The sequence below is a fragment of the Ictalurus punctatus genome, chromosome 16 (genome assembly GCF_001660625.3).
Source record: "Ictalurus punctatus breed USDA103 chromosome 16, Coco_2.0, whole genome shotgun sequence".
In the NCBI taxonomy this organism is placed as follows: Eukaryota; Metazoa; Chordata; class Actinopteri; order Siluriformes; family Ictaluridae; genus Ictalurus; species Ictalurus punctatus.
This window is the reverse complement of record NC_030431.2, coordinates 25,587,236-25,608,947: the sequence shown is the minus strand read 5'-3', so window position 1 is coordinate 25,608,947 and position 21,712 is coordinate 25,587,236. Positions and strand designations below refer to the sequence as shown.

General features: G+C 43.2%; 1 protein-coding gene across 1 annotated transcript; it reads left to right on the top strand.

Annotated features, from left to right (window-relative positions):
* The first annotated feature begins 933 nt into the window (after positions 1 to 933).
* Positions 934 to 20,326, top strand: LOC108276592 (chondroitin sulfate proteoglycan 4). Its single transcript, XM_017488379.3, has 10 exons — positions 934 to 1,009; positions 3,349 to 3,512; positions 5,422 to 8,904; positions 9,765 to 10,229; positions 10,824 to 11,000; positions 13,619 to 13,817; positions 13,916 to 14,047; positions 14,232 to 14,413; positions 15,226 to 15,403; positions 15,935 to 20,326. Exons 1-10 carry the CDS (start codon positions 985 to 987, stop codon positions 18,034 to 18,036), a joined length of 7,107 nt encoding a protein of 2,368 aa, XP_017343868.2. The 5' UTR covers positions 934 to 984; the 3' UTR covers positions 18,037 to 20,326.
* Positions 20,327 to 21,712: the final 1,386 nt, after the last annotated feature.

The window sequence follows — 21,712 nt, the reverse complement described above, 5'->3', positions numbered from 1 at the left end:
AAGGTGTTAAAGCTGAAGATAGTCATCAATAAAAAGCTTGTTGTAGAGTTGCATTGTGTGTTGAACAGCACCCTCAAGTGGCTGCTTGTGGAAACTGCACACTGAAATATAAAAAATATTTAAAGCTAATAAAATTACTGCAAGCACGTGACCATTACTTTATTGCACATCCAGGTAACATGATTGCACAGGTCGCATTTATGAAAGGAATATGAACACTATAATAGACTGTGGTTAATTCTACAAATACATTTTATTTACATTCGCAGGGTCATGCAGGATATAATCGATTTGTGGTTCTTAATCAGGAGGCATCCGCCCACTAGGGGGCCTCAGTGAGCATTTAAATGAGCGAGCTATATAATTGAAAATGATTAAAATGCGGATAATTATATTCGGTGAATGAGTGAGTGGATGGTGCAGTGTTGGGGATAGACTCTGGATCCACCAAGACCCTGTCAAGTCCAGGCCAGGATCAAGCGTTTACTGAAGATGAATGAATGAATGAATGAATGAATATGTAGTACCTGTATATAACACCTGTATATTTATTTAAAAACAAGTTAATCATTTCAACTAAAATAAAAAGTAAAACATATTAAAATAGAGTCGGTATTACACATTTATTACATGGATCATGTTCATTTTCTGACCACACGGACCTAGAGATGGACTGAACTGGATCTGGACCTGTTTTATAACTCATCAGTAGTACTGAACGGGTGCGCGCATGTGGGCGGGGCTTTTCGGCAGGACGTGCTGACGCCGCGGGCGCGCGCAGGCAGGTACTCTGATTTACTCTTAGCGCTGAGGTGAAGTTGAGGATGTGTGTCTGTGGCTCGCACCGTCGGAGAAAAGCACGTTATTATTGTTGTTTTCCCCCCAAATAAATACTTTATAAACCGAGTTTACAGACTATGAAAGATGCGGCAGTGTTTCCTGAGCGCCACGAGCCTGCTGTGGAAGTGGCTTTTACTTTCTGTCATGATCAACCGAACTGAGAGCGGAGGTGAGTTCTTTACTAAACACTTCATATCTGTTCCTCTATTCCTTTATTCCTCATTCCTCCTCTCCATTCCTCCTCTCCATTCCTCCTCTCCATTCCTCATTCCTCCTCTATTCCTCCTCTCTATTCCTCATTCCTCCTCTCTATTCCTTATTCCTCCTCTATTCCTCCTCTCTATCCCTCTACTCCTCCTCTCTATTCCTCCTCTCTATTCCTCATTTCTCCTCTATTCCTCCTCTCTATCCCTCTACTCGTCCTCTCTATTCCTCCTCTCTATTCCTCCTCTCTATTCCTCCTCTCCATTCCTCCTCTCCATTTCTCATTTCTCCTCTATTCCTCCTCTCTATTCCTCCTCTCTATTCCTCATTCCTCCTCTCTATTCCTCCTCTCTATTCCTCCTCTCTATTCCTCATTCCTCCTCTCTATTCCTCCTCTCTATTCCTCCTCTCTATTCCTCATTCCTCCTCTCTATTCCTCCTCTCTATTCCTCCTCTCTATTCCTCATTCCTCCTCTCTATTCCTCCTCTCTATTCCTCCTCTCTATTCCTCATTCCTCCTCTCTATTCCTCCTCTCTATTCCTCCTCTCTATTCCTCCTCTCTATTCCTCCTCTCTATTCCTCCTCTATTCCTCATTCCTCCTCTCTATTCCTCCTCTCTATTCCTCCTCTCTATTCCTCATTCCTCCTCTCTATTCCTCATTCCTCCTCTCTATTCCTCCTCTCTATTCCTCATTCCTCCTCTCGATTCCTCCTCTCGATTCCTCCTCTATTCCTCATTCCTCCGCTCTATTGCCCTATTTCCCACAAGCTCTCGCATTTACCTCGCACCTCCAGGGTTGGGGGTTCGATTCCCTCCTCCGTCCTGCCTGTAGTAAAATAATCAATAACGGACTGGTGTGATGAAGCAGACATACTGTTACCATCCTGAAGTTGATTATTTTCCTCTAACGGCATGTCACAAAGTGTTTGATTCCTCTCACACCAGTGATTCCAATTTTTTTTTAAATTTATCAAAGAACGACAAGACAAACTTTTTTTTTTTTTTTTTAAATGATCCATTTATGGTTGCAAACTGTAGCACAAATCCTTCGCTTTTCTGTCCTGAAGCTGTTGGAACGTTACAGCTTCACCACTGGTTGTTACAAAGCGCTGACACTGGAGACTCCTTCCATATTCCAATGTTAAATAAACATCTCCTTTTTAAAAGGAAATAGTTTTAATAGAAAGCAATACCCTATCGCGTTACACTCCGGAGCAGATGTATAATATGAGATAATACAGCGTGTTCGTTCACACAGCTCATCTCCCGGCTTATCCTCTTCCACAGATAACGTGTAATCCTGAGTGACACGCCGGTCCAGAAACGCTGCCTGACTCGTCCTCGTGCTTTTAAAAGACACATTAACGTGCATTCATTGAATTCTGATAACGCATTAAGCACAGTTGGACCACTTAGTCTGTGTAATAGGCTGTAGGGCATCAGTGCGGTTGTATGTGTGTGTGTGTGTGTGTGTGTGTGTTCCTGTCTAGCGGCCTGGTATTAATAAGTACTAATTATTAGAATTCCATATATCTTATTTGTCATTGTCACAGGAATTTCATGCTCTCCGGTATCGTACGGAAAGGAATATGGAAAGACTGCGGTTACATTCCTTGCCCCTAGAGCTACAAATCGTTGACCTTGTTTCTGTTGTTTTGTTGTCGTTTGTTTTTACATCGATATTGATTTTAGCCTCAGGTCTCAGAGGTCAGATACTTTAGTGCAAATCAGACAATGAATGAGTACTAAAGGCATGAACCTCAGCGTGTGGCGCTGTTTTAGGAAAATAATCAACGACGGGTTTGGTGTGATGAAGTCGCCGTTAGCGACCCGAAGTTGATTGTTTTCCGATGACAGCGTCCCTATAAAAGTGCTCCAGTCCTCGTATACCACAGCAATGTGCCAAGGATTTAAGTTAAAAAGCGCCCCTTTATACTTTTGTCCGTTTATAGTTACGTTCAATGTTGCGGAAACTAGTTTGTTCCCGTTCTTACTTATGTTACAGCAGCTATAAACAGTCGTTTTTAGCGCACCGGGAACTGCAATAAACTCCAAACTCCTCTGTCTTGAAGACGTCACACAACTTAATGTTATTGCTTTACCTCTGACTGTTACAGAGCTCCGACACTGGAGACTCCTTCCGTGAATCCTAAAGATAAACGTTTATTCTCCACGTGCGTCAGGTAAACCCGTGATTTGCCCTTCAGACCAATCATAATCCTGTATTCGACAGAGCTGTGGTATAAAACAGAACTCTACACCAAACGCAACCTGCTGATAAAATCTTGTCCTCACTTTACAGCCTCTTTCTACGGAGACGGTTTTGTGCGTCTGAAAACCGTGGAGTCGTCCAGTAAAAACACCCTCCACGTGCGATTTCGGACCTCCAGCGGAGACGGGCTGCTCTTCCTGGCTGCCGGGGAGACAGATTTCCTGTGGGTGGCGCTACAGGCAGGACGTATTCAGGTGCGGGGTTTAGATAACTAAACTAGCGGATCGCGACGAGCTAGTTTTTCCGTAAGACGTTAGCACTAGACAGCAATATTTTGTAGTAAAGCTAGGATCGTGTATATAATTACGTTTACAGTCGAGTATAAAAGTTAAGACAGATTAGCGGCTGATATTATAAACTAGTTGGAAAATTCTACTGTCATTTGAAAAATATGTTATCCATCCATCCATCTTCTATACCGCTTATCCTACTGGGTCACGGGGAACCTGGAGCCTATCCCAGGGAGCCTGGGTCGCAAGATGAGGTACACCCTGGACAGGGGTGCCAATACATCTCACACACACACATCCACACACTACAGACAATTCGGACTTGCCAGTCATCCTACCGTGCATGTCTCTGGACTGGCGGAGGAAACCGGAGTACCTGGAGGAATCCCTCCAGAGCAATGCCGTGCGTGCGTAAACGTTTGTACTTTTATACACAAACTTTATAAACTTTATACACAAACCATATGTCTTTATTAAAAAAAAAAAAAACTTTTTTCTTTTGTAGTTTTTTAAATCGACCATTAATTGACCCCCCTCCCCCCCACCCCGGTAATAAACCCACACAACGTAGCCCTGCACCGTAACGAATGAACCCACGGTATGCCGTGAAAAATCCTGAAGATCCTGTGAATCTCAGACTTTATCTAGAGATGTTTCCTACACTAGGTTAAACACCATCCTGACATAAATGTCTCATAAATCCTGGATTAGTTATTTTCTTCAGGATGCCCAGGAGGGGATCCTGCGTAAAAAGTCGACTCGTAGACTGAATTCCTGCCGATGTCATTTTACAGCAAGTCCTGGCTTGTTTTCGCTGAGTTGAGATGCCAGACGGTGAATATATCGTCCGGTGATTCTACTAAATGTAGAAGGAAATTTTAGAAAATGCAACACTGATAGCCAGATTTTGTGTATTATTGTACGAGTATTCATAAGTGATGAACATACATTCAGCACAGGTGATTATATTATACATATGTCATTGTGTTACAGGGTAATTACACCACAGGCCGACTTTCATAAAAGATCTTAATGTGGCACTAGGGGAAGTAATGGCTTGGCGGTTAAGGCTCTGGGTTACTGACCGGAAGGTCGGGGGTTCAAGCCCCAGTGCTGCCAAGCTGTCACTGTTGGGCCCTTGAGCGAGGCCCTTAACTCTCTCCACTCCAGGGTTGCATCATGGCTGACCCCTCCTGACAGGCCGGGGTATGCAAAGAAAACAATTTCACTGCGCTCTACTCTATATGTGACCAATAAAGACTCATACTCACTATCTACAAAGTCATCCTTACGATTCCCTAAGTGTCAAATGAACGCATCTGTTAGTTTAATTTAGATACACTTTTTTTGTGTACCCGCTGCTGTGCTGAGAAACAGGATCAACCGACCGAAGGATTAACTGTACCATGTCAGAGCCAAGACATTCCCTGTCCGTCAGGTTTCCAATTTGAACTGAAAATATCTTAACAGTTTCCTGCAAGGCGACATTAACACATTGAAGAGCTCTGGTAGAACGTTGCGCTGTCGTCGTGATTGTTGTCATGAACTGTGTCTCAGAACAAAAAACCCAGAAGGCTGGTACACTAGACAGACCTTTGAGTAGGTTTGGAAGCTACATGAGAGGTTTTTAAAATTCCAATACTTACTGTAATAGGCAAAGCGGTTAGCGTTAGTGCTCATTAAATTACAAATAAACTACAGTGAGAGGTGCCAGAGAGGTGCCGTTACCTCTCCAACTGCTGTCTTGTGTTGATTTTATTTAGTGTATTTCCTCACTTCCGTTCTTGAAATGAATTCCTGGCTTTATGTTACTAACATCAGATTGATTTATTTTATGCTCTCACAGCTGAATCTTTTCTTTTATCATACGCAGGTGCAGGTCGAACTCGGATCAGGGGAACGCACCCTTCGCTCAGAGAAAGCAGCTCCGCTGAACGACCTTACCTGGCACGCCATTGAACTCCAACACAATGGCCAGAATATCACCCTGACTGTCGACAAAAGCTCATGGAGCAGTCTGAGGATGCCTGGGCCTGACCTGGAGCTCAGCGTTCAGGACGGACTTTACGTCGGCGGTCTTGAGAATTCGGACAAGCTCTACCTTTTCAACGATATATCTCACATGGGCTTTCGTGGCTGTCTGGATGAAGTGCTGTTTAACGAACACAATTTGCTTTCATCCTTAAGGCCTTACTCTGGTTATAAAATGGTCCACGAGGTGTCTTTGGGCTGTAGCCCACAGTTTTCAGCCTCCGTGAATGACTCGATCAGTTTCTTCAGTTCCAAAGCGTACATGTCTCTGCCGATGTGGGAGGTTCCGCAGGAAGGTGTATTTGAGTGTGAGTTTTATACCTCAGCTGAAGATGGGCTTCTCTTGTACAGCTCTGCAGGGAAGGGGGACTACGTGGCTTTGGAGATACGACACAAGCGCCTCGTCGCTGTCGTTAGAGTAGATGGTAGTAAGACAGCTTTAAGCTCCATAACAGTCGTGAGTGAAGGTTGGCACTCAGTGAGGCTCTATGTAGCACCTAGGGCTCTTCAGTTAACTGTTGGAGAGGAGATCTTGAACTCCAGCTTTGGAGCCAAATCCAGGGCTCTCCAGCTTAACGGACCCCTCTTCTTGGGCGGGGTGGATGCAAACACATTTTCAGAAGTACGGAGAAATGGTTTGCTCTCTGTAGTATCGAAGCACCTCAGTGGTGGCTCCTTTAAAGGCTGTCTTAGAAATATCCGAGTCAATGACCAAAACATGGGCCTGCCCAATGCTGTGGTGACAAAAGACGTTTCTGTCGGTTGTGAGCCCGTGAAACACGTCAAACCCATCACCACGACAAATCCAGAGACGCTTCAACCAGAAACTCCTCAATTAGACAAGACAGACTCTCAGACCTTCTTAATTCTCAAAGATCTAGAGGTCCCCGAGGGTGGACGAGCACCACTCGAGTCCAAGCACATTAAGTTGAACCTGGATTTCCGCAAGCTTGGGATCCGTCAATCCCAGATCATGTTCCGCATCGAGGAGCAGCCGGTCCACGGGCAGCTGAGGCTAGATGTTGATCCTGATCAACTGGAAAATGCCTTCAGTATTCTGGCTCTATGGCATGGTCAGGTCATGTATGTTCACGGAGGCTCAGAGGATCCTCAGGACTTCTTCATGTTTTCTGTTTTCACCACCAGCACCAATAAAGAGGTGCCTGGTTATCTGAAGGGGAGCCACTTGCACAGGTTTAACATCACTGTCACGCCTATTAACGATGCCCCAGAACTCAGCCTCCCAGAGGGAAACCTTTTCATTCTCCTAGAGAACTCTAAGCGGCATTTGAGCATGGACATGCTAAGAGCTACTGACCCTGATAGCAACTACACAGAACTGGTATTCTCTCTACTCGGTAATCTAATTGCAAACGCTGGATTCCTGGAACTTGCGGATAATCCAGGAAAGCCAGTGACCTCGTTCTCCTACTCGGACTTGGAAGGGGGCAAGGTGAGTTTCGTCCACAAAGGCATCAAGAACTCTAGGATGGCCATCAGAGTGAGCGATGGAGAAAAAGTGAGCAATACGGTCGTGCTGAGAATCATGGCCGTTACCTTGGAGTACAAAGTCGTAAATAACTCCGGCGTGGACGTGATCCAGGGTCGATCTTCTCACATCGGTAGTAAACATTTAGCTGTGCAAGTGAACGTGGCCAAGCAAGTGATGGATATCCGGTATGACGTACTAGACCCGCCTTTCTACGGTGAGCTGCAACGGCTACATTCCAGTGGTGAGTGGAAGCAGACTGGTACCTTTACGCAGAAACTTCTAGAAAAGGATCGGCTCCGGTATCTTAGCACCTTCCATGGTCCCCAGTTCAAAAATGTAACCGATGGCTTCAAATGCAAAATCAGCGTTGGCTCGGCGTCTACAGGCGAGGTTCTCGTTCGTGTAAGGGTCCGATGGATTCAGTACAAAGTCACCAGGAGTAAAATGGAGGTGAAAGATGATCGTAAAGTCACGTTGACACCTCAGGAATTTAGAATAGTCTCCAAAAACGTGAAACTCTCTGAGAACGATCTTCACGTCTGCTTGTTGACTTTACCGAGGAGAGGCGTCTTGCTTTTCAACGACAAGCCCCTAAAAAAGAACTCTACTTTCAGCCAGAGGAACATCACTGATCAAAAAGTGCAGTATAAACTTTTTGAAAAGCCAAACAAAAACCTGAGGGACATGTTCAGCTTTCAGGTGTTTTCAGAATACTCCTATTCTGGGAGACATGACTTCAGGATCAGCATCAAGCCCAATGTTCCCAGCGTAGTTCTGAGAAACCACGGACTTTCCCTCTTGGAAGGGGAGAGTAAGATCATAACCAAGGACAATCTTTTCTTCGAGACTTTCGGCTCCGGGGCCGTACGTTACACCGTCGTGAGCAGTCCTCAACATGGGAAACTACTCCGAATCAACAACTCCAGACACAATATAGCGGAGTTCACAAATCAGGACATTCTGGAGGAGCGCGTCTTGTACGTTCATGATGATAGTGAAACGACACGCGACGCGTTTACGTTCTGGGCTTCGGCATCGTCTCCGAACGACGTCGAAGGCGTTTTCAACATCTCCATCCAGTTAGTGAACGACCAAAAACCTGTCCGTGTTGTCGATAAAGTCTTTCACGTTGCACGGGACAGTCAGAGGCTCCTGACGTCAGAGGATCTCCGTTACCATGACCCTGATTCAGACTACGATGATGGGCAGCTACTGTATACCAGACGGGGAATCTCGGTTGGCGAACTAGTCTCGGTAAACGATACCTCGCACAAGCTTTATCGGTTCCATCAAAGAGATCTGGAGGAAAAGAGAGTGCTGTTTGTCCACAGTGGCGCGAACTTTGGACGCTTTGTACTCTTCGTATCCGACGGGAAGCATTATACGTCGACGCTGCTGGAAGTAAGTGCCCAGGAACCTTATTTAAAGGTAGCCAACAACACTGGCCTACTAGTCCAAAAGGGACAGGAAGTCATGTTACAATCAGTCAACTTCAGCGTCACTACCAACACCGATGTCCGAAGTGACGAGGACGTCCTTTTTGAGATATTTCATCCTCCGAGTCATGGCGTTCTACTCTGTGAAGGCGTCGAGGCTGACGCTTTCACGCAGTATGACTTAAAAGCGGGTCATCTAGTCTATCGCCATGACGACGGCAGAAACCTTATGGACTCCTTTAGCCTCACGGCTACGGTAAACAGGCTGCGCTTAGACGTGACCGTGCCGGTGAAGGTGTACCTCGAGAGCCATCAGAAACCTCCGCAAGTCATCCACAACCACTCTGTCGTCGTGGAAGAAGGAAAACACGTTCAAATCCACAAAACGCAGCTCGAGGTTTGTATCACGTGGAAAAAAAAAAAAAATATATATATATATATATATATATATGACTATATTTTGACAATTGTGAACACTTTTACCTGCGTTCAGGTGTGTAAGAACAGCTGAACCGAAAATCGCGGACTCATGGCTCAGTGAGTAACAGATGTGAACGCGGTAAAAGAGACAATGCGTTCAGTATTTAGCGTCTCAAAGCTGATCGGTCAGAAGGTGTTGATTCGTTTTCTATAACAACAGCTGTGTTCTAATGCGGTATCGTTTCTATAGTAACGGCTCGTTCGTAGGGTCTTAATGCGTGAGGCGAACTCCGCACATGAACGTATTGATATGGCGACGTTTTCCGTATGATGTTTATTTAAGATGAACATTTATGGAAGGAGTCTCCAGTGTCAGTGCTTTGTAACAGTCAGTGGTAAAGGTTGTTTTTTTTTTTTTGTTTTTTTTTTTAAGCACAGACTGTTTTATTCCTAAATTATATCATCTCAATGACCAATAAGAACGACTCAATAGAAAATTTTTTTTTATTTATGTATATATTTTTAAAAAAACAGTTAATGGCCTTATTACCTGATAGCTAGTATTTACAGTACTGTATGTTTTCTCAAATAAACATGCAAGTACGTGACCTACATTAGGAAAACACCCTGAGAACCAATACTAAGTGTCCTTCAAAACTCATTCTGATCAATCATGCGAGTAAACAATTTGGTGACCAAGCAAACCCAATTAAAAGCTAAAGCCTCACAGAAAATTGAGCTCTGGTCCAGAATTGATCAATCGAGCTTGGAGAAATGTGTTACTTTTGGGACGACTGGTTAATTAACGGATCTTTTTGCGTATGCGTTTTGCTCCAGGTAGTTCACGAGGATAACACACCAGATGAGATCATGTACACCATGAGAACACCTCCATCGCACGGCTTCCTGATGCGCTCTCGCGTGGACGGACAGGACCGTCACGATGGGACCGTCGAAACGTTCTCACAGTGGGACATTAACGCGGGTCACATCCGGTACGTCCAGGAGAAACACGGACGCACCGACGACTCTTTCTCACTGGACGTCACTAACGGGATCGGGACCGTCAGCGATCTGGTGGTGTTCGTAGAAATCGTTCCTTCCTTCCTACCGCTCGAAGTGTCCAATATAACCTTGAAAGAAGGATCTTCGACAGCTCTAACCGAGGACGTAATCAAGGTCACGGGCCGACACTTTACAGAACTTCACGTCCAGTACCACGTGATCGACGGTCCACGTCACGGCCGTATAGAGCACTCCAGGATCCCCGGGGTTCCCATCCCATCTTTCACCAGGGTGCAGGTCTGGTTCTTCGTTTTAATAGTAATAACGCGCACTTAATCATCTTTTAATCATTATTTTCTTTTCTTAGGTAATTCCATTTTTAAAAGACAGTTTATAAACATAAATAGATAGCTAGCTGTCGTTCGATAACAGTTGCATAAGTAGGTGGCTCATTAATACGGATTATGTATGGACATGAAAGCATGAACGAATTACTGAATTAATGAATTGTTTGATTGATTAATTGACCGATCGAGACGTGCGATCATTCACTCGTTTATCCATTCAATAACTCATGCATTTATAGTTATATTTCAAGTGGAGCACTTGCTTTGATTGACAGATTTATGCATTTGAAGGAATACAGGAGTGTAACGCCTGAATTGTTGGCTGAATAATCGTAACGTTTTTTTTTTATATTAAACAGAATAATTGTCATTAATATTGCAAACGTGTAATAGTTTTTCCGTTAACAAATTAGCCAGATAACACCAAAACAAAGGTGGTGGTGGTGGGAGGGGTCCGATGTATTGTAGAATTTAATGCCTTTGCATATGCGCCTAAGACTTTTGCGCTGAACTGTAAATATAACGGTATTTATTTACCGCACAGGTCGAACACGCGTTCATATCGTACGTCCATGATGGCAGTGAGACGATAGGAGATAATTTCACGCTGGTGGCGAACGACACGGACGTCCGTAAGCAGAGCGAGCCTCGTGTCATACACGTGACCGTCACGCCTGTAAACGACGAGGCCCCGGTTATAACCATCAACAGGATCCTGAGGGTGAGAGGAGCATCATAAACCATTCACATACTGCCATATTATTAACATCATATCATCCATAAAATCTTTATCTTTTGTTAAAACAATTCACAAAAATTCTCTGCTCTCATGGATATCAAACAACTGCAAACAACACAGGTTTATGCAAAAAAATAATCTTTGTTAAATATAGGTGTGCAACAATTATTGGCACCCTTTTAGTCAGTACTTTGTGCTAGCTCCCTTTGCCGAGATAACAGCTCTGAGTCTTCTCCTATAACGCCTGATGAGGTTGGAGAATACATGGCGAGGGATCTGAGAGCGTTCCTCCGTACAGAATCTCTCCACATCCTTCACATTTCGAGGTCCACGCTGGTGGACTCTCCTCTTCAGTTCACCCCACAGGTTTTCTATGGGGTTCAGGTCAGGGGACTGGGATGGTCAGGGCAGGACCTTGATGTTGTGGTCAGTGAACCATTTTTGTGTTGATGTTGATGATGGTTTGGATCATCGTCCTGCTGGAAGATCCAACCACGGCCCATTTGAATCTTTCTGTCAGAGGCAGTCAGGTTTTCATTTAATATCTGTTGATATTTGATAGAGTCCATGATGCCATGTATCCTAACAAAATGTCCAGGTCCTCTGGCAGAAAAACAGCCCAAAACATTAAAGATCCTCCTCCATATTTAACCGTGGACATGAGGTACTTCTCCATATGGCTACCTCTCTGTGTGCTCCAAAACCACCTCTGTGTTTATTACCAAAAAAAGCTCTATTCTGTTTTCATCTGACCATAGAACCCGGTCCCATTTGAAGTTCCAGTAGTGTCGGCACGCTGAAGACGCTCGAGTTTGTGTTTGGATGAGAGTAGAGGCTTTTTTCTTGAAACCCTTCCAAACAGCTTGTGGTGATGTCGGTGACTTCAGATTGTAGTTTTGGAGACTTTCTGACCCCAAGACACAACTAACTCCTGCAGTTCTCCAGCTGTGATCCTTGGAGATGTTTTATCCACTCGAACCGTCCTCTTCACAGTGCGTTGAGACGATATAGACACACGTCCAATTCCAGGTCCATTCATAACATTTCCAGTTGACTGGAACTTCTTAATTATTGCCCTGATGGTGGAAATGCGCATTTTCAATGCTTGTGCTATTTTCTTATAGACACGCCCCATTGTGTGAAGCTCAACAACCTTTTGCCGCACATCACAGCTATATTCCTCGCTCTTACCCACTGTTATGAATGGCGAAGGGAATTTGGCTTATTAGTGGAGGGCACTGTATAATAATAGAAAATCTCAGATCTAGAAAAAAACAGAAGAATCACTGACTTTTCAGAATTTAAATACTCAGTTTCTCCACCAGGAGGCTCAAAACCTCTGACTTAACATTTCTGCTGCTAGGATTTGGATCTGAAACAGATTTTTTTTTCTGCTTTATTTTAAATTAGAATTAAAAAAAATATACTATGTAAAAAGTGTGTGTAAGGCTTTAAAACTGAACTCAGTGTAAGTCAGTCTTAAAATATCCAGATTGATGGCACAAAGCTTTTCATTTTTACACACACACACACACACACACACACACACACACACACACACACACACACACACACACATATTCAGGAATCCCATTAGCATTTTTTTCTTACAGTAGATTGTGTTTTAGTTGAAATTTGTTTATGATCTTTTGTGAAAATGTGAACTCTGACCTTCAGTGCACTCTCTTTGGTAGACTAAAGCTTTCCCTATTTTCACACGCCATTCAAACTTGCAGACATTAACCACGTCACCGCAGACATTTATTTGCATTTCCACCTCGATCATCGTACAGTGCGTAAGAAACTCAGCGTCACTCTGGAGAAATGAGCTAATCCTTCCCCAACATAGAAAATAAATCCTTACACTAATTCTCCAAAAAAAAATATATATATATATATATATATATGGAAGCTTTTTCTGCCATGTATAAGGAAATATAAAGTGAAAATCACTCAACTGCGATTTTTTTAAACTCCCAATCGTGAGGAAACTTTTTAAACCTCGTAAATGCGAGTTATTTTCACGCAACTATGACTTGTGTCATGCCAACAAATTTAGAATTTTGTGCACCTGGTTTATTTTGTGAAGAATGCTATTAGCTAGCGAATTTACTGGAGTAAACTAACATTACGAAACAGCAAATCGCTATCGTCGCTGTCCAAGTTGTCTAACAAACTAGCTCAGATTAGACTAGCTGTTATATTATGATATTAAAACCAAACTGTAGCAAGCTAGTTAACGATAACGTCATTATTATATTTGTACATGAAATTATTAGCCAGCAAACGCTAAGCTAACGAATATGTCTGTTGTGTAATTAAAACTGTAGGCACATTCTCCCGCTAACGTTAAGCTAACTATTTGTCGGCAAGCTAGCTAACATTGCAAACACTAACCAAGTGCTAGAATGTTGGATAATAATCGTTTATCTATTATACTGCGTGATTAAAACTACTAGCGAGGTTCACAAACAGTTCTTAGTCCTTTGGCCTTCCAGATTGTTGGCTATTGTGTGATTCGAAGGGAACTAGCAGGTGGTAATGAGCAAGAAATAGTTTTGTAGACGCATTCACTTTTGAAAACAAAATGCCCCCAACAGGTATGGGTGGACTCCGTTACCGAAATCACCAGCGATGACCTCAGTGCCAGTGACCTCGACTCTGCCCCTGAGAACCTGGAGTTTATCATCACTCCCCCAAGTAACGGACACCTTGCTTTGAAGAGCGCCCCCTCCAGGCCAGTCCTGAACTTCACCCAGGCTCACATCCACCGCCGTCAGCTGGTGTTCCTACACAGGGGTGAGAGCTGATAAGGTCACGTCAATCTTTAATAATTATCATAGACTTTAAATGAACTTGAGCTTAAATTCGGACGCGTATTGTTTCCCCCTCCAAAGGTGCCTTGTTTGGCGGATTTCATTTCCAGGTGAACGACGGAGTCAATTTTGCACCGAGGCAAATTTTCAGCATCGCCGCCCGATCTCTGGAGCTCAGCCTGGAGAGGAACCGTGAGCTCAAAGTCTTCCCAGGTTATTCAAGTTATAACACATGTGTTTAGTTTCACTTTCACTGTTGTACTAGTATATTTATTTTAGATGCTGTAAATTGGGGAATAGAGCTTTATTTTTTTTCTTCATTCATTCCTAGTTTTTATTAAATTGGCCATTGTATTTATATATTTATTATTATTATTATTATTATTATTATTTTCAGGTTCCTCAAAAGTAATTTCCGTAGAAGATTTGTTCATTGCCACTAATGACTATGATGACATTCACGAGAATCGCACCGTCGTCTATTCCGTTACCTCACCTCCGAGACTGGGCAGGCTGATCAGGCCCCAGGACGACAGTTCCACAGAGACGAAGCCGATATCCACGTTCACTCAAAACATGGTGCGGTTTAAATTTAATTCTCGGTTAGGAAATCTAATGAGGTACAACTCATTTTGATGCAAGGTAGTGGCTCTATAATGGAATTAATATTATAATGGAATAATCCAATCCTTCCCGCTCCTGCCCGTTTTGTACGTGCCTTGTGACATTTTCTAACGAACTTAATCGGTTATATTTCTGGAAAAAAAAAAATGAATTAAGCATTTAACCTCCTAAACTCTTGAATATGATGATTCAAAGCGTCGATTAATTTTCAACAGCTGCAGAAATAAATGCACCTGGTGTACGTGCGTAATCGTTAATAACGCGTATACGTTTTCTTTGAGGAGACGCTTCTTCAACACTTATGGAAGGAGTCTCCAGTGTCAGCATTAAAACTGTAACTTTAAGTTTTTCTGACTTCTTCAGGATAGAGGAGTTTACACTTTGTGGTTTCTTGCTAACATGATAAATTGTGTGTTTTTTGTGTGTGTGTGTGTGTGTGTGTTTTTTTTTTTACATTATTAACTTCACGAGAGAGAAAAAAAATAGAGGCTGATGTGGGACCGAGTGTTTCACAACATTAGACGTAACTCTAAATGAATAAAACAGATATGTTGTTCTTTAATTCAAAGAAATTGTTAGGTTTGGCAAATTGGATAATATTAGATTGACCGTTTAGCATTGATTAGCATCCCAGGGGGCTACCGAATAATAATAATAATAATAATAAAAATAATAAATAAGCCTTTGGAAATGTAAAGATGCAAAAGTTGTTAACAAACGTGTTTTAAATCTGTGTTAAATGATTTTTTTTTTTTTCTGTTTCGCAGTTAAAGGCCGGTTTGGTCGTATACGAACACACTGAGCCAATATCATGGACAGCGACAGACTACTTCATCTTTACTGCATCGTCTCCTCCTGCTTCCTTCCCACCTCACACGTTTAACATCCGCATCTCCTACGATAACACAAGTCCGGAACACGGGAGCGTCCTACTCGCCAACACAGGTACTCTGATTTCAGGTCGGCTAACTTCAAGGCATGTAGTATCAGGAGCTAACATTATTTAACTTCTTAAAGGTTGAAAGTGTAAACACCTTTATCAGAATATTGCCTTATTCAGAAGAAGGTCACTAATTAGATTATTGCTGTCCATGTAAACGTAGTCAGTGTTGATTAGGAAGTGAGAGTGCACAAAGGAACAGTGCAAATCAATATCTATCCTTGAAGATGATTAGCGACAGTCACCTGACCAGGAAATAAAAACGTCAGGCACGTGACGTAGATGTGAGTAGAATACAGTGCTGAGTAAGAAACCAGAGGACGATGATATAATCAATGCAGTCAGGACCCATTACCCGAAGAAATAAACAAACAGCAAGCATACAGTAAACGTAGAGGGAATTGTCTGTCAGTTAAAGTTCGAACCTACAATACAAAAAAAAAGAAGATTTATATACACTCCATCACCTTAATGAATTTAATTCCACTTTAGAAATACTGTACAGTCTGCTCATTTGTATTTATTTGGAATATCAGGTGCTGTAGTGGTGGAAGGCAGTCGGATTATGATTGATAAGTCGAAGTTGGATGCCTCGAATCTTTTGGGAAAGCTACCTGAAGAAGAACGAGACTCCTACGAGATCTGGTACCGGGTCACCACGCTGCCACGCTTCGGGACGATCGTCGTAGGTGAACGTAACCTGACCCGTGAGAAACCCGTCTTCCCCCAGCTCATCCTCAACAAATATGGCATCAGTTACGTGCACGATGACTCAGAGACCATCTGTGACAGTTTCAGTTTTGACGTGTGGTTAAATCCTATAGGGAGGCCTGCTCAGCAACCCCAAGAGGAAGACTTTATGGTCTCAGAGTCTTTTAATATCACTGTAACGCCTGTGAACGATCTGCCTCCTTTACTCAAAACTCAAGCCCCAAGTCTCTTGGTGGTCAAAGGAGACACTGTAGCCTTAGGTCCTGAAAACCTTCACGTGGAAGACCTGGACACTTTACCCGAGGACATCCACTACACTGTGATCAGCAAGCCGAACAACGGCTTCCTGGCCCTGGAAGGTAGGCTAAACGAATCTACTGTCACGTTTACCCAGGCTGATGTGAACGAGGGAAGGGTGCACTTTGTTCAAGAAGGGCGTCCCACCTCAGGAATATTCTACTTCAGTGTAACCGATGGCTTCCATCGTCCACTCTACAAGCTCTTCAACCTTGAAGTTCACAACGTCACAGTCGACGTTGTAAATAATACGGGATTGACTCTGGTGCAAGGGCGGACTACAGGGAGCCTGACACTTCAGCACTTGGCTGCGGTGACCAACAAGAAAAACGCTACCATAAAGTATTACATTACAACACCACCGAGTCATGGTAGGCTCGTGATTAAGGAAGACCAGATCACACACTTTGACCAGGAGGAACTTCGGCTGGGGAGGGTTTTGTATCAAATGGCAGACTTGTCCTCGTCTCAAGACAGCTTCGAGTTCACTGTCGTCGCCTCTGAGAGCAACCTGACCAATCAGGTGTTCAATATCACAGTGAAGCCGCTTATCCACCTTGGAAAACAAGTCCGGATCCCTGATGGTATTCCCGTTAAAATAAGAAAGGATGTTTTAGACGCCACCGAGCTGGCATCCATCAGTGGCAGCGACCCGATCTTTGAAATTATTATTCCTCCAAAATACGGCAAGTTAGTAAAGGTAACGGTGAACCTAGGTGGTGCATCAGAGTCTATAGAATCCTTTACCTTTAGGGATGTCGAACAAGGCAGAATTGCCATACAGGAGCACCTTAACTTTCTAGCTGTATACGGTAACACAACAGCTGTTGTGCATAACAAAACCGCACCTGCACTTGAAGACTCGTTTGTGTTTCTTTTAAAAGCAGCAAACGTTCAGCCTGCCCGAGGAGAGTTTGTTTTCATGGTTGTACCATACGACCCAATGACAGGAAAGCATGTTGTTTCAGCAGCTCCAGTGTATCCAACCGTACATCCTGCTTTTAACAGAACAAGCAATGTTGTTTCACACGTGAACAGGCCAGCACACATGCACCCAACCAAAACACCACATTGGGTACCTCCGAAGACCAAGACACGAAACCGTTCGGGGAACCACACACGAGGAAAAGCCACAGTTTCTAATGCACCCAAGACCACATCAGGCAGACACAACGATCCTCCCAGGAACACACCGATCAGGGTAGAGTCTTTGCCAAGACCTGCATCTGATCCTTTGCTTATTATTCTACCCTTCCTGGCCTGCCTGTTTCTTATAATCATCCTAGTTGTTTTAATCCTGGTTTTCAGGCACAGGCAAGAGAAGCGGGCTCAGCCTTCCATGCTCCAAGACCTGCCAGAGAACTCTGTCGAGGACATTGTATCTCCAAGCCCTTACCTGGGACAGCCTGAGAGAAGTCTAACCGTTCCCTCTGTTGTAGTGACCCCACTTTTGCCTAGGTGTCCTAGAAGCCCTGTTTTAGAGGCAGTGCATAATGGGGCAGTGGTTCCAGCAATAGTACTCCCTGACTCTTCAATGCTTGTCTGTCCATGGACTCCCATGGATCCTGACGGAACACCGCAGTCCTCGCCGGGTTCACCGACTCTGAGACAAAATCAGTACTGGGTTTGAAACCATGGAATCATCTGGCACACTGGACGGGATGTCAGTCCGCTTAGTGGCAATTTAGAGTAGCCAGTTTGTTTTCCTCCATGTTTTGGGGAGGTGGAAAGAATCCCATGGAAAGAAATCTCGGTCCATGGACACCTTTGGAACCTGAGCAGTTCTCTTCTGGTACACTGAACATGACACAAAATCAGTACTGGGTTTGATACAATATGTGATCATAGACTCATCTGTAACTACAGACAGCATGGTTCAGACCATCATTCATTCCTCATTAGGAACCACTTTATCCCGGATTTTAGGGAACATTGGAGCAAGGCAGGAATACATCCTGGATGGGATGCCGATCCGACTGGGGGCAATTCGGGGTCGCCAGTTCACCACGTTTAGAGGACAGAGGCAGAATGGTTAATTCCATCTTTCATTCATCTTTAGAAAACACTTTATCCTGGTCAGTGTTGAGTTGGAGCTTGGGAATACTAGGCGAGGGCAGGAGTATACCCTGAATAGGATGCTTGTCCATTAGGGGTAATTTAATGTAGTGTAGCCAACCCACTTACCATGCAATGTACATGTTTTGGAGAGGTGTGAGGACACCAGAGTACCCAAAGAAAACCCATGTGACACTCTGAAAAGAGAGCAACCGGATCTCAGGATCGGACCTTGTACCCTGGACTTTATGAGGCAGTTCAAATATATTTACAATTTGCACTTTTGTCAAGCAGGTATAGTTTTTAAACACTCATACCTTCCCTCTTGTGTGAAAGTATTACCCAACCCTTAGGAGTTTTATTTTTTATTTATTTATTTTTTGTATGGAGAATTTCTGGTATGCGTTCGCCAAATCCTGTGCAAGAGTTTTCTTGTTATACCCAAAGAATTTGAGCTAAGTGAGCTTGTTTAATCTTTCTGCAGCTCCATTTTGTGATGACGCAGCGTGTTATTATAAAGAATGTTATAATGTTTCGGAGACGTACAGTAATCTGATTACAGAAACGTTAACAGGTAGAGGACAGTACCCTTCCTATATTCCGTTAATGTGGCTATAATCTCACGTTTGATTAAATATAACATGTTTATTCTCAGTCTCAGTGGTGGATCAGTGGTTAAAGGGTCTGGATGACTGCTCAGAAGGTCAGAAGTTCAAGCCCCAAGACTGCCAAGCTACCACTGTTGGGCCCTTGGGCAAGGCCCTTAACCCTCAGTTGTGTAAATGAGATAAATGTAAGGGCGTCTGCCAAATGCCATAAATGTAGACTAATTTCCTTCCCAATAACCTTTTTGAGTAAAGTGTAAAATTATATTTATGTGCAAAAGTGTGAATTCACAACCCCCATGTTCTGAGTTTTGATACCGCTGAGGAATAAAACGTGACCGGTTTGTTGTTACAGGAAACTAATCAGCGCCACGATGGTGAGATACGACCCCATTGCAAAGCTTAGAAGAGTATGTGTGTGTTTTATTCCTCTTATACCACAGCAGTTAGCCCAGATCGATATTTTTTTTTATTTGGTAATGAACAAGATGTCAAGCTTTTATCTGTTTATAGTTGCATTTAATGTTGTCTGTCGTGTCACCGCAAACTGGAGACTCCATTTCCCAGAAAGCACCGCAAACTACAAACATGGCCACTGTGTACAACTCCCAATGGAACACACAGACACACACACCTGTTCCCAATCACACCACAGTATATAAGAGCCGGCTCTTTCACCATGCATGTGTGAAGTATACGCTCAATTGGTATTTTCTCTGTTGTTTACCGAGCGTTGATCTCTGGTTGTTATTCTGGTTCCGACTTTGTTTCTAGTTTCTCGTTTCGTGCTTTGTTTTCCCTACTTCATACCCGTTTGTCGATCACCTGACCTTTGCCCGTCTTTCTTTATGCCTTTTGCCTTGCCCTTTGGATTACCCGTTCTTAATAAAACTCTAAACTGCACCGATATCCGTCTCAGCCTGACATTATCCACGTAAGCAGATAAGTCCTGTTAAGCTACGGCAGTTATAAACAGTCATTCCGTCACCAGCCTCACTTCTTAAAATTAATAAAACAAACAAACAAGTAATACGACAAAAACCCAGCTTGCCATATTACCAAGAAACAGAAAAGATCTCTGTCCTGAAGACTTCCTGTGCCTGTTACGGCACTGACACTGGAGACTCCTTCCGAAAATGTTTGTTGTGTACTCTCTTATTGATGGTACTGTTGCATTGCCATACCATTCGTGTCCTGTAGATGTGGTACAACGTATATACTGTACATGTTAAATTGAGTCAGAACAAAAAAACCAGTTGAGTAAAGTAATAGCGGTTAAGAATCTACGTGTCTCATTCCCTGTCTGTCCGTTTCATTTTCTGCACTACATAACAACGTTGTATAAACATCTTCTTCGTTTGTTTATCCGTTTATTATCAGGCTTAGATCATGTGGCGCGTCCACCATACAGGTCCGCCGTGAAAGAGCCGTATCTATGGAAACGGGAACGTATTAGGACGAACCTGTGATTCGAATCGTCGAAAATGGACCAATCGGGTTAGAGAATTCTACAGCCATGTGCTGTACAATCACGTGACCCCGAAGCACAGAGAAGCGTAGACTGAAGATCTGCTCAATCGAAAGCAGTCTTTATAAATCCGTTATCTAGGCATTTCTAAAACAGCTTTGTGAGAAAGTCTTGGGAATGTTTGGCTCTGAAACTGTTTCTCCATGTGTTTTGGGTGTTCCCATGGATATTATTCATGCTTCTCTGATGTTTGGAATCGATGACCAGAGACCTCCACACCCAAATATGCACGCAGTTCTTCGCTCCATTCATGGGTTATGTGTTGCATCTTTGACTTTGATGTGTGAGCCACACCTCAATAGATGAAGGCGTTAAATGTTGTTTATTTGTGTGAGTAGGGAATGTTTGTGTGTGTGTGTGTGTGTGTGTGTATGCATATAAATGTATCCGTGAGTTCGAGTAAAATATTATGGCTGTATTATAAGTATCTGTTTAGGTCCTACTGATAAGATGTGTCCGTTATGATTAAATACTTTCGGAGTAGTTATTTCGAGAGCAAAGACTGTTCAGAGTACGTGTGTTTTAAGAAACAATCGAGTTAGTATTGACAGGCAAGTACTATTGCGTCATAACTCATAACAGCCAATCATATTTCAGTATGCAAATACAGACCATGTAACAGTGGTGTACTGGAGAAAAGGACACGGATCCGATTTGCATATTTGTATCGTGTAGATTCGTTTCTGAGGCTGAAAGTGAGGTCTAAAGACATTATTGTTGTGGATCATGCAAATATGTTATTCAATATTTTAAAAAAAATTTTGTTCTGGCTGGCTTTGGCATGACTTTAGCGTTTTGATGAATTGAATCACGTGTGACGTATCGTACTTTAATCAACACAGATATTATATAATCGACAAATTGCTGAGTAGTTCTAAAATGTTGCCTCGTAGTTCCTCGGTGTTGCTGAGTAGTTCTAGAATGTTGTTGCATAGTTCTAGAATGGTGCCATATAGTTCTAATATCCCTTGTCTATGTCTTTTCACAGAACCTACCTATTCACGTTCAAAACAAAACGACACAGTTATGTTCCTCTGAATTACTTCATGACCAATTTGCTATTTTTACTTGAACATGAGAGGGGCGGTGCCGAATTCTTCAGCACTTGAGTGCCGGTC